The sequence below is a fragment of the Phaethon aethereus genome (assembly GCF_964289735.1).
Source record: "Phaethon aethereus genome assembly, chromosome: 5".
Lineage (NCBI taxonomy): Eukaryota > Metazoa > Chordata > Aves > Phaethontiformes > Phaethontidae > Phaethon > Phaethon aethereus.
Genome location: NC_138579.1, coordinates 36,577,927 through 36,591,300, shown reverse-complemented (window position 1 = coordinate 36,591,300; position 13,374 = coordinate 36,577,927). Strand labels below are relative to the sequence as shown.

The 13,374-nt window shown below is 35.1% G+C and overlaps 1 protein-coding gene across 1 annotated transcript in view; it reads right to left on the bottom strand.

Annotated features, from left to right (window-relative positions):
• The window catches only part of RYR3 (ryanodine receptor 3), a gene marked incomplete at both ends in the record, with an annotated part of 240,011 nt that overhangs the window by 123,666 nt on the left and 102,971 nt on the right, over positions 1 to 13,374 (bottom strand). The window contains 10 exons of the mRNA XM_082000511.1: positions 479 to 663; positions 1,893 to 2,101; positions 3,720 to 3,894; positions 4,583 to 4,788; positions 5,733 to 5,880; positions 6,302 to 6,461; positions 8,222 to 8,305; positions 8,766 to 8,869; positions 10,390 to 10,494; positions 10,705 to 10,921. Coding sequence (XP_081856637.1) covers positions 479 to 663; positions 1,893 to 2,101; positions 3,720 to 3,894; positions 4,583 to 4,788; positions 5,733 to 5,880; positions 6,302 to 6,461; positions 8,222 to 8,305; positions 8,766 to 8,869; positions 10,390 to 10,494; positions 10,705 to 10,921 — 1,593 coding nt within the window. The remainder of the gene's footprint in view (positions 1 to 478; positions 664 to 1,892; positions 2,102 to 3,719; positions 3,895 to 4,582; positions 4,789 to 5,732; positions 5,881 to 6,301; positions 6,462 to 8,221; positions 8,306 to 8,765; positions 8,870 to 10,389; positions 10,495 to 10,704; positions 10,922 to 13,374) is intronic.

Genomic DNA, 13,374 nt, shown 5'->3' with positions numbered 1-13,374 from the left:
TGCTGGAAGGTGTTGAACTCAATAGTACCTGGTATCTTTAAAAATCTGCCCCACAATCTTTTTTTCTTTGCATGGATTAGTCGCTTTTCCAGCAACAATGAGCTATTGAACAATAATTTAGATGAGCATTAATCCAGTGGGCAACAGGCTCTGAGCTTGTTCTCCAGCCTGGCTGAAGAGCTTTGCAAATCCCAGTGATTTTAAAAGGATGGCAGATATGAATGACTATAAATGTTGTGATGCACCTCTTCAGAAACGGTTCTCTCTTGTCTGGATATAGCATTCTGCAGCAAAGTTGTGTTATAAATTTATTAAAAATCATCAAGAACAAAAAATTCTCAGTAACATGTATCCTATGCTAGCATATGCTTAGTGCAAAACCAAGTATGAACTCTTCAGTGTACAATAACAAAGCATAATAGAACATACTACATTTACAGTGAGAGCATGAAGTAGGATAACTAAAATCAAGCCTAACCGTTTTTGGAAAACATCAGATGAAGCATTTTCCACACCCATGCTGAAGTTGAATGATGAGCGGAACTCAATTGGCATACTCAAACGACAATATATCATGTCTGAATTGCTGTTCTGTGTGCCAAATGTTTTGTGAGTAACTTTTAACCGAGGTGGACTTTCAATGGTTCCATCAATTCTCCATATCTAAAAATAATAGAAATAATTTTGAAATAATACTATTCCAAGAAAAATGCTGAAAATTTTCATTAAGCCACTAGATGATGAGATAACTGAGAGTCAACTTAAGTTTTTCAAAATTAATTAATTTCCTAACTATGTAACTTTCTTCTCTGACAGGGAATCTAGCCTGAAGAAAACCAACAGATTCAGTATATCCTGACTGCAGTAAATATTTTCAAGTTGTGCCATACAGCTTTTAATAAAAAAAAGTATGGATTTTATTAAATTAATTCACTCTGAGTACACAAGTCATTGAAAAATCGCTTTACAAGAGTCAGTAGTTTGCTACCACAACAAGAAGAAATATCAATTAGAATCTTTCAGATTATCCTTATGAAGTCCGAGTCTGATATCATTATTTTCCCTTATGCTGAAAAAGTGGGTATGCTTTTACATTCAATGATAGGAACATTTAAAAAACTTTTAAAGACAGAAATACATTTGAAATGATGTTGATAAACTGAAAAAAATGCTGACATCATTTAGTTGGAATTCAGTGAAGTGTATTTTGTTTAAGAAAATGTTCAAAGACAAGTATTAGAGAATAATTGGCTAAATACCTAAATTAAAGTAAATGGCCTAGGGATCACAGTTAAAAAACTGATCAGGAATTCAAACATATCATTGTGGAATATATTTTATACAAAACATAGGATACTGCTCTAGAGTAGATTAGTTAGGGAGTTGTGACATTCCTATCACTGGTGCATAAGAATGAATGAAACAGGTATCACTTGGTGACACCACAAGTACACCTAAATGTGTCTCAGATTAGCAAAGTGGACTAAATCAGTCTCTGCTTAGCTCACAATTCCATTACCTTAAGTGATGGTGAATTCAGCTGAACAATTTTTAGATAGTTAAGAAAAATGTATTAGTAGAGAAGGTGTAAAAAAATGAAAGCAAAGGTAAGATAAACAAAAAAAATGGTTCTAAGAAACCACAACTGGCATGCTTCAAGTAGCTAACCACAACAACATAAATTAGTAAGACATAGAACAGAACAGAACGAATAGCAATACTACCATAAATGAAGTTGGAGATAGACAAGATCATCTGGAATTATCTAAGAGTGACTCAACAGATTTATATGACAAACTATCTGATGACAGTAAGTATTAGTAAGGGTTTAATGTCTCAGCTTGCTAAACAAACAGTTGATAAACAGGTGTCTCTCTAACATGTAATGTTACCTCAATGTGAGGATGATTTTTTGGCACATTGACAAATGTTGGTAAACGTTTACTAAACCACATCGCAACATCTCGGTTCATGTTGACAGCAAAAGGTTCAAAACCTTCCTGAAGGCCACACATTGTGTAATACTTGAATGTACTGGCATCCATTCCAAGGTTCATACGACCAATCTGAGATAGACCCAGTGCACATATCGGAACAAAACCTAAGAAAACAATACAACAACATTAACAAGAAAAAAACAGTAATTTAGTTGCAGAGCACAAGCATTCTATTTTGAATCCATTTAATGTGAACCAAACTTTAGCTCCTACAAGTAATGCACCTGAAGTGATGACAGCAGCAAGGATTTAAAGCCACCTTAAATACTAATGTCTAAGTTCAATATAATTGCTACCGAAACCCCTGAGGACTTAGGCGATGAATGAACATTATACACACTGTCCCATTTATTTAAACATTAAACCAGTTTAACAATTTTTATTAGTATGTAATAGTAGATTTGTGTTGAAAAAAAAGTCAAGAGGTAGTTTTGTGGACAATCAGATTTGAAAAAACAAGATTTGCTCAAGTCAGTTATTTATTAGTAGAATCTGTTATCTTCATCATTTTTAGACTAATAACCATGCCTTTATACAATGAGTTGCACACTGGATGACAATCTTGGCTAGATCAAAGTTATTAATGTTAAGTATGCTCTCTGAGGACACTGAAGTTTCAAAAGGACTTTGAGATGAGACTTAGGCATTTCAGTACATCTGTTTAAAATTTAGTTTGTCATCAGTAGCTATAAATTTGTTGCCAACTGCCATCCCACCATCATTCATGATGGACAAATACACACATCTTGAATGCTGCCATTTTTTTACAACCAAACTTTTTTTGTTCTCCTTATACCTGTAGCAGCCAATAGACAGGGATGAAAGGCTGTTGAATTTTTTCTCAAGAAACAGAACTTGGAGAAACTTCAGGGAAAAGCCAACAGTTCAACCTCTAAAGGAGACATTTTCTCTCCTATACTTCAACATCAAGACTTCAAAAAAGCTCTCAAGTCAGTCCCTCATTCTCTACCATTAGAAAAACTGTATCAATGGCCAGACCAAAGAGGGATAGTGAGCAACTGCAAAGTCTTCTGGCAATTACTAACTGGAAACTACTACTGGTTGGAGGAGATATGCTACCAAAGAAAATGTCAACTACAAAATAAACCAAAACAGTTTGAAAACATTCCTTGCCTCCTTCAATACAGTCACGTAGATGCTACTGTTCAAGAAAGCAAAGGCCAAAACCAGGAAGAAGAATAGTCCAAGAAAAGGAGAAATGCAGATAAGCTATGAATGGGACAGAGGAAAAAAAAATTACCAGACTAAATTTATGTTGCAAAGACTTGTTCTTTTGGTGCAGTCTCTCACCACCCAGTACTCATTTTGTTCTTCACAGACAAGAACATAACATGTGTATGCTCCAGTGAGATAATCAGCGACTAGACTTTCAGCTTTTGGGAATTTTTCAAGGTACTTACTATTACCACTTCTTAACACTGAAGTTCAGTCCTGTGAGTAAGCCTAGCAAGGCTCAAAGGAAACTTACCCATTCTCATTGCTGAAATCCTATTAATATCCACTCGTGGTTAAAGAAAAAAAAGAAAATCAATTTGTGCCACATAAGTGCTCTTAAAATAAATTTTTATGAAGTTAATGTGTAGCACAGTCTGAAGGCTCGTATCAGTGAAATAAAATTTCCCAGCTGACTAAGCCAGTATGACAGAGTAGTTTGTTCTGTTTTGTCTTCTCATAACCATATAACTACATAAAGAAAATTACCACTTTCTATTCCAAAGTCAGCAAACGCAAGTTCTGAACCTTTACTGGTTATAAGCAACTCTCCATTCAGAGTAAAGATAATTGATTTGTCAGCCAAGTTTATCATACAGCCAACCACGTCCCCTCGTTGCCAGCTTCGTCCAAAGAATCCACTGCCTTGATGCCAACGCTGGCCCTAAACAAAAAACCAAGTAAATAAACACCATGCTAAAATTAAAAAATAAAACATAAAATAAATAAAGTAAAACAAGCAAATATTTCACCTTCCAGGATCTCAAAATAATTATGGCTTTCAGGTAATTAATTTTATTATCATCTTAGTTATTTCACATAGAGAAACTAAAGCACCCTAACTTCCGTAACATGCAAACAGCAATTTACAATCTAGATAATAACCACTGTTCACTGGATTCCACTTCTCACATGGAGCATCATTATCACCCTTTCAGTCCTTTAGGAGTTAAGTTTGGGAAGAAAGAATGTGCAGAAAGCAGAAAAGACAAAAAAGGGAAAACAGAACTGTGGTTCTCTCTTCTAGTAACTGAAGAAAGTTTGCTTCATTTTTGTAAAGCACCACTTATAAAAAAAAAAGAATGCTGTATTTTGTTTATGCTTACAACACACTTCTTTACTCAGTTGGGTATACTCTAGTAAGATAGATATAAACCAATATAACTTTGTTAGCATAATTTCAGTGACCAGAACCAAAACGCAGATACTACCCAGCATTAAACAGAGCTCAGACACATCTTTATATGAATCAAAAATATTCCAGTAGTTGATCTGGAGTATACAGAGGAAACCTATACTGTAGTTTTCTACCTAGTCTGTTCATAGGTCAAAAAAGATAAAGATGCACTGACTTTGCTTCCTTCAAATACAAATGCTTGGTCATCAGCTCCCAACTCTATGTCAGGTCGACAGCCTGGCCTGGCCCAGCCAACACGCATATCTCCACCTGTCACAGCTTCAAATTCAAAGTACCACTTTCCAGACTTCACTGCGTAAGACTGTTCTACTCTGAAAAATCGTATCTTGTCGATGCTGACTTTTTCCACTGTTTGGTCAGCTGTAAAAATAAACAGAAAAAAAGCCCCCACCATTTATAATTAGATGAAACTATAAATGCCACTGTTTAGTGTTTCATCTGTCCCCAGTATTTTCTATCTCTGAAAACAGCCATTTTTCTACCATCGCATGTTTAAGAACCTTCATAGTTAAAAAAACAAAGAACAGTAATCAGCCTACAGACAGCAGATTCTATTTCTATACAGGATGAGTGATTACACACTATTTAGAAGCGGAGTATTTCAAAGCACCACCCAAAGCAGAGCCCCAAACACAAAACTGTCTAGAGGAAACCTCAGAAGTGTAAGATTACTACATGCAATACAATGCAATGCAATAATGCAGTATTACAACACAACAAAATACTTTTCTTACAGTAACACAAGTAATACAGTCAATACATCTAGAACATTTAAAAAATTATCAAGTAAGTTTTGTTTTGTTTCGATTTTTGTCAAAAAATCACAGTTGTATAGCAAACGTGAAGAAAAACTTCTAAACAAATTTCTACTCCTGATTTCAATACAAAAAATTATTGAACTTGCTGCACTTCTTTGACTACTTCTAAGAACTGAGTTTGACTTGATGTACTCAAACCTAATCTGCATATCATGCAAAAAAGTTATGTTAAATTAATCCCACATTATTTTCTTTCTTTCATTATTTTCAAATGAAAACCAGTATGTTCACTCACACTCCAGATTTCGCCAACCTAAAAAAATCACGGAAATTAGAATTATCATTAACTACAACCAATCTTTTAAAAAATATATCTAAGCAATATACAAGTAATTTACAAAGTATATTTGCAGCTTTCATTGAAGTCCACTGCAATACACTACTATTAATTCGTATTTTATGTTTTCCCTATCTATTTCAGTGTTTTATGTTTTCTTCCCAGCACTGAGAGAAAAAAAGGCCATGATTCTTATTGAAAGTACATACCAATCTCTTGGTCAGGTGGCTCAATACTATAACCATAGCCTGCAAATGTTCTAACAGCTTCACGGAGGCTATCTCTGTTTGATTTTTTAGTACGTTCATCTAATAATGCATATGGCACCAGCCGAGGATTACGTTTGTTCTTAAGATCCTAAAAGGGGTTATAAAAAAGAACAAGAAGAAAACTGTGTTTAAACATCACAAAGATTTTATATAAAGAGACAGAGTATATTCTGGAATTATGTTAAGATTACAGGACAGAAACAATATTGATAAAGAACAGTTCTATAAATGCAAGCCCAATTGTTAACAATATTAAAAAATCTAAAGACAAGAACAAAAGAGAAGTATGGAAACATATCCTTATACATCCCTCAGCTGTAGCCATGCAGGTCTGACAATCTACTCAGACTTGCATGGGCAAGGCTTCTTTTACTGCCCCGCCCCCAACTTTTCCAGACATTACACGACATTCGTTATTTATTCTCTGATTTAACACTCTCAACTGATGTTATAGAAAACAAAAACATACATTCTTTACTTCTTCCAAATGTATCTAAAGTAGTCCTTACCTGTTGAATGCCATAGGTCCATCCTTGCTTTATTCTGTCCTTTGCCCAGACATTATGTGCATTTTCTGCTAGTTTGTCAACTAAAAATTCTTGAGAAGGTAACAATTTCACTTCAGAAAGATCAAGAGGGGCAGGTTTATATCCATTTGACATCATGTAACTGTAAGTCAACAAAGGAAAACAGAGAGTCAAGATACCCCACTGACGGTATTTAAAGTTTTCTATGTGGCATTCACAGGGTGGGGTTCACTTTCTCTCTCCACTTTTCAATCTCCTACTCTCCCATCTCTTTGCAAAAATCCTGCGTTGCATTTGGTCATTGACTAGGATATAAAATGTATTCTATCAGAGAGTCTCATTTGCCTCCTACCTGTATCCTATCTAATTGTGACCCAGATCTGTATGTGCATCCCTAAATAATTGCTATGAAAAAACAAACTGTTATTAAATGAGTACCTTGTATCTTATTTACATTTGTCATGTAAACGTTTCAAGTAATTTCTATTTTAAAGATCTGCATGATGACTTGTTATGAAATTATTTTTATGCACTATTAAATATGGAGGTTTTTATATACTAGTCTGTAAAAATTACATTACTGTTTTCCCAAGTGAAGAAAACATATTTTAATCCTGTTCTTCCCACTTTTTCATTGAATAATAAGTTTAGTAGTTTTTTTTAGTAGTAGGCGTTATGCTCTCTGACCCCTCCACGTAGTATAAAGAGTACTCTGCTGTTTTATACATATGCAGACTCTCTCTTGCTCAAATGAGATAATTTCCATTTGTTAGGATGACTCATGTAGGAAGTAGATATTTAAGAAGAGTCAGAAAATAAGATTTATTTGTTCTGTTATTGAAGACAATAGTATCAAAACAGTATGTTGACAGACTGCCTGCAGTAGGAACCTTGGGAAAGGTTACTTTTTCCTTTTTTTAATTAATGCCATTAACTGGATCAAGATTACCATCTCCCACCTCATAAAACTATTTATTTTACTGCTGTCTTGAAAAAATCCAACTTTCTTTCTTATGGATAAAGCTGTTTCAGGAAGAAAGACATCTCGTAGGTTGATAAACTGATGTGAAGTGGCAAGTATCTAAATCACTGTTTCGATCTTCAAGTTTTGTTGCAGGACAGGGCTTTAATCTGTCCCAGGAGGACTACAGAGTCCCCATAGAAAATGCTAAAATACAGATGTAACCTTTGATTAATCTTCACAATGTTAGGGGTGATTACCCCAATGACTTAAAGATGTCCAAATCAAAAAGATCATTCAATGATTTTAGCTCAGAATGCAATAGTTTGGCTACCAAATAAAAATTAAACCAAAAACCCAATTGTATTTTATGCAATAATCTACGTATGTACATTTCCTAGAAATGTGCAATATAATAAGAACAGTAACTTTCTTTTTTTTTTTTCTTCTTTAAAGAAATGCATTAATAATGTCTCTGGAAATGTGTGTATGTTGAACAAACCTTTTCTTGGAGAGAAGGAAAGGAGAGGTGAAAAATCAAAACAGGGGTTATGGGGAAATGGTATACCCTTCATTCAAGTAGGTCAATTTACCATCATATACATATACTGTTCTTCGCCACGTGATAGATAAGCATGGAAATATTGCTTTTAACTTTGGAGTACCTATTCTAAGACCATGTAACACAGATATAACGACATGTGGTTTAAGTATGTGACTATTTGTGTCCTTGTGATTCACTTCACAAAGATGATGTAATGCAGCAGTATTCACAGTGAACCATCATCACAGGCAAGGTAACGGACCAACCGTGTGCTCTACAAGTCCATACTGGGTATGGGGTTCATATCAAGTATTTTTTAAATCACCTTACAGTATTTTTGGTTAATCAATACCCTGTAGTTACAAATAATATGTAATAGTTATCATAAGGTACATACTTTTTAGGAAGTTTGACTTTTTTAAGATCTTCCTCAGCTGCTGGATGAGCATGAACAATGTGACATCCAAGGGCCAAAAGGGTTCTGCCAACATAAAAAAAAGGCAATAGTGAAACACAACATTATAGTGCTCACCCATTTTATACATTTCTTTAGTTTTTAGTATAAATATGCAGAACTAACGATATTTAAAAACCAGGGAAGTCACTCAAAATAATGGAATTTCAAAACCCAAATATTTTAACTTATTTAAAAAAAATAAATAAAACCTTCAAAGTCTAAAAAGGTACAAATCAGTGGCTACAAAGTTATGCCACTTTATTAAAACCAACAGGACTTGGTCTTGGTTTTTTCCTTTGTATCTCCGTAGAGACAAGATTTTTCTACATTGCTCTGAATGTGCTCCTGGAACTTCTAGCCAAGTTAGCAGAAACACACTTTGAATAAGATATTCTAATGCTTCTGTATTTTACAACAGTATGAAGTGCTTGAATAAAAAAAAAAAAAACAAAAAACTTTATTTTCCTTTAAATTTAAAGCTCACTTGAGGGTTTCAGTTGACATTTGTAGGTTATAATTCTTCTCTGTCTCAGGTAATTTTGAGAATTCCACAAGACAAGGATGATGCCTTTTATTATCATCCCGTATCTGTAACAAAGCAACGGAAAAGAGTACTTTCATGATACCAAATTCAAACCAGAATCAGAGTAAAAAAAAAAAAAAATCTGTTAATTCTTTGCAATAATTAAGACATTGTAAACAATATCATTTACCTTTGTTCAATGACAGTTACTCATCATTATATTAGTGAACTTTCCCATGGTTCACTTATAACGCACACATATCCAACAAAATCAGAAAAACACATAGCTATTTCATGTGTTCTACATAAATACACAAGATACAAGAAAGCTATCCTGTAAACTCAATGAACATTTCTGATGAATACCTGAGCAATATATGCTCAATAGAGCACAGTCTAATCTACTGTATACATTCTAATTCAAAAACCTTAAAGGATCATTTGGTAATTCAAATTCTACTGGAATAAGTAGAGCATTCTTTTTCTGATATCGTCATAAATCTTTGAACACTTATCTGATTCCTAATTAAACAAGCTCTTACGCTTAATGCCAAATGCTTCTATCCTGATGGCAACTAAGGGTCACAGCACTTCAGATACAAATTACATTTTTCAACTGCCAAAGCTCAGAAACATTAAAAAGGTTAGTAAAGCTCAGCATTTCAATAGCAATAACATTTTGACAGATAATATCATAGAGTTATTGAAGAAAAAAGTAAATCAAATCCATAAGTAAAAAAAAGCGGAAGAGAAGGAAAAAGATTCTTCTGAGGCAGGATATAGTTGAGATGGGCACCTAGAGGACTACCCCAGTAAATCTGAGTTTGAAAAGAAGCAAGATGAAGTCATCTAAGTTCAAGGCAGAATACAGCCTTTAGAACTTTATATTACTAGTGGAAAGTACCAATTTTAATACAATTGTTTAATTAAATATAATATTCTGAATATAATATTTTTGCCCTACCCTTTTAACTGTTTTTCATTTGGTGACATCCATTGGGCAGGGAATACCTTGTCATGCACATTTAAATACTGTTGACCAGATGACCTTACTCTCTTAAATCTGTTAGGCTATACCACCTTACAAGGGATCATTATAATGATAAGCCTTAACTGTAACTAATTAAATAAAAAAAATGGCCTTTGAGGAATTTGAGTGTTTATAAAAGTCACCAAAAAACCCTGTCTCCATTACCAACAGAAGCAAATTTCCACAACGGACTTTTTGCTTATCTCTTTGTTCCCCAACACTAGAGTAACCAAAGAGTTAGTTGGCAGTTACTCACTATTGGTATGATTTTTAGTAGAATTCCATCTTGGTATAGCTAGTATACTTCTCAATTAAGTTATTTTTTCAAATGGCTAATTACTTATACTGATAAAATATGTACCTTATTTAATATTCCAAATTTGCCTTCTAATGACTAGTTAATATCACTGTCTCCTGCCAGCTTACATGTTTGTCTATTGTTAGTAACATACAGACCACCATTAAATACTCCATTCAACTTCCAAGTCCAGGTTTTTGGTAGGAGGCTTAACCTAATATCGGTGACTGTACCCAGACAGGTCATTCAAAACGTACCTTGCCATATGTCCAGCCCAGTTCTATTTTATTCATTCCCCACAGTTCATGGATATTTTCAGCAAGTCTGTCCCTGATCTTTTCAAGATGAAAAGGAAGAGCAATCTAAAAAAAAGAGCGTAACAATTCCACAAATATGAAAAGGTTCCAGTTACCACACCTTGTAGATCTAAGATCATCTCCTTCAGTTAAATACACCACAACACACAAATGATGAATTGCTAAGAAAGGGGACAAGCTAGCTTAATTTTTATATTGTGAATTTAAATTTTTAAAGACTAATTTTACAATCCCATTATTCCATACTTAACATACCTGACTGGTGTCTATTGGACATGGGATAAAGGAAGCTTGGGAGAAGAATTGTGTTGTACCCAGCAAATCCCTCACTCCATCAGAATCCCTCTTATATTCTTTTACTGGTTCCAGTTTCATCTTCTCTTTTGGAAGCAACGCTTCATAACAGGGAGCATAGCCAGCAGGAGGCAGAAATTTAAACTCTCCATGACGTCCACCCAATAAGAAACGAACTCTGTGCAATTTTCAATGAAAAAATTATGCTCTTAAATAGTCAGCATATACTAACATCATCAATAAATCATTTAGAAACTTAAATGTTTATTTGAATAGCATTTACGATAATGCAGGTGTATTTTATGCTTTGATAAACACAAAAGAGTTACCAAGCATTCACACTAGCAGATACTATCAATAACACCATCACCTACACACTACTTTTTGAAAATTTGTTTTGGCTAAAGCAAAACTAATTATTCAATGCAGTAGCGTATTTTAAAAAAAGCGTTTATCATTTAAAATCAAATGGTTGTAAATTGTGACATTTTTAATGCATTTAAATTATTTGGAAACACAAATCTGATTTAAATTGGACTCTTACTCTAAAAAATCCCATAGGGACTATTTATATACCACTTAAAAGTTTTAAAGTAACTTCTCAGTGCACTCATGCAGGCAGTTGTCACGTGAGAAAAAAAAGCAGGATATGGTGAAAAAACCCACTATAATCATAATACATAAATAAGGCAAAGAAAATCACACCAAATACTACAACTGGGTAAGAGTTTCAGAAGCATAACTAAGATTCCTACTAAACACCTACAGTTTTCTGTTTCTCCTCAGATATGTATGTTTCATATAAATTTAAAAGTATACCATGGGGAAAAAAGACAAAAAATATCCAACTTCATACTTGTAGGCAAACTCTACAAGTAAACAACCACAGAAAATTAAAAATTGTTATCTCTAGGAAATAGCTCATTTGTAGTGATAGGGTGATCAGAAGAAGCCTATATCACTTCTTACATCTAGAAATACTAGAACTATCAGATCAACATATTTCATGGTCAGTAAGAGACATAAACAACACAAAAAGTGGAGAAAAATTAAGATACACAAGTTTTCCCAAATAGGAGGTACATAAGCACAAGTCACAAATATCTGAAATGGTTCAATGTCCACAAGAAATATATTATTATTGATGACTTCCATGAAGCTGTAACTTTCTAATTTCATTTTAAAAATACATTGTTTAAAATATTTGAATGATCCCAAGGCAGCTAATATTTGAGATGACAATTTTGAGCTTAGATCTCTCTTTATGGCAAGCCTCCACACAGATCAAAATATTTTACAAATAAAAAGGAGGTCAATTTTATTTTAAGACCCAGAAGTCTAACTTCCAAAATAGACAAAAGTCAAAGAAAGGTTCAAATGAAAAAAACTCTCATGCAATTCTTCCCTTGCTGACCACACCCCAGTAAATAGCTCCTTCCTTCCTGCCAATTTGGTCAATTTTGGTTTAGCAAACCATTCAATCTCACGTGATCTTTATGATGTTCTCATTCCTTCCGAGGTGTGTTTTCTCCCTGCTCTTCACTGCAGCATCTAAACCTCCACACAGACTACATCCTCCTACTGCTGCACATTCTCTTTTAAAAGCCTGAACACTCCAAGAAGCTGTGGCTTTTTATCTGATTTTAAAAGAAATGTTCAGATCTTTAGATTTGAAAAACTTGTTTTAATTTGTTTGACCTTAACCTTAAAAAGAACCCTCCTGAAAATCAAATATAGAATCATAGAACCGTTTGGGTTGGAAGGGACCTTTTAAAGGTCATCTAGTCCAACCCCACTGCAATGCGCAGGGACATCTACAACTACATCAGGTTCTTCAGAGCTCCATCCAACCTCACCTTGAATGATTCTACAGATGGGGCATCTACCACCTCTCTGGGCAACCTGTGCCACAGTTTCACCACCCTCATGGTGAAAGATTTCTTCCTTAGATCTAGTCTAAATCTACCCTCTTTTAGTTTGAAACCATTACTCCTTGTCCTATCAGAAGAGGCCCTGCTAAAAAGTCTGTCTCCGTCTTTCTTATAAGCTCCCTTTAAGTACTGGAAAGCTGCAGCAAGGTCCCCCCGGAGCCTTCTCTTCTCCAGGCTGAACAACCCCAACTCTCTCAGCCTGTCCTCCTACGAGAGGTGTTCCATCCCTCTGATCATTTTTGTGGCCCTTCGCTGGAACCTCTCCAACTGGTCCACATCTGTGCTGAGGGGTCCAGAGCTGGATGCTGTACTCCAGGTGGAGTCTCAGCAGAGTGGAGTAGAGGGGCAGAATCACCTCCCTTGGCCTGCTGGCCATGCTGCTTTGGATGCAGCCCAGGATACAGTTGGACTTCTGGGCTGCGAGCACACACTGGCAGCTCATGTCCAAGCTTTTCATCCACCAGTACCCCCAAGTCCAGGGCTGCTCTCAATCCCTTCATCCCCCAGCCTGTACTGATACTGGGGGTTGCCCTGATCCAGGTACAGGACCCTGCACTTGGCCTTATTGAACCTCATGAGGTTCACATGGACCCATTCCTTAATCTTCCAGGTCCCTCTGGATGGCATCCCATCCCTCAGGCATGTCAACCGCACCACTCAGCTTGGCGTCATGTGCAAACTTTCTGAGGGTGCACTTGAT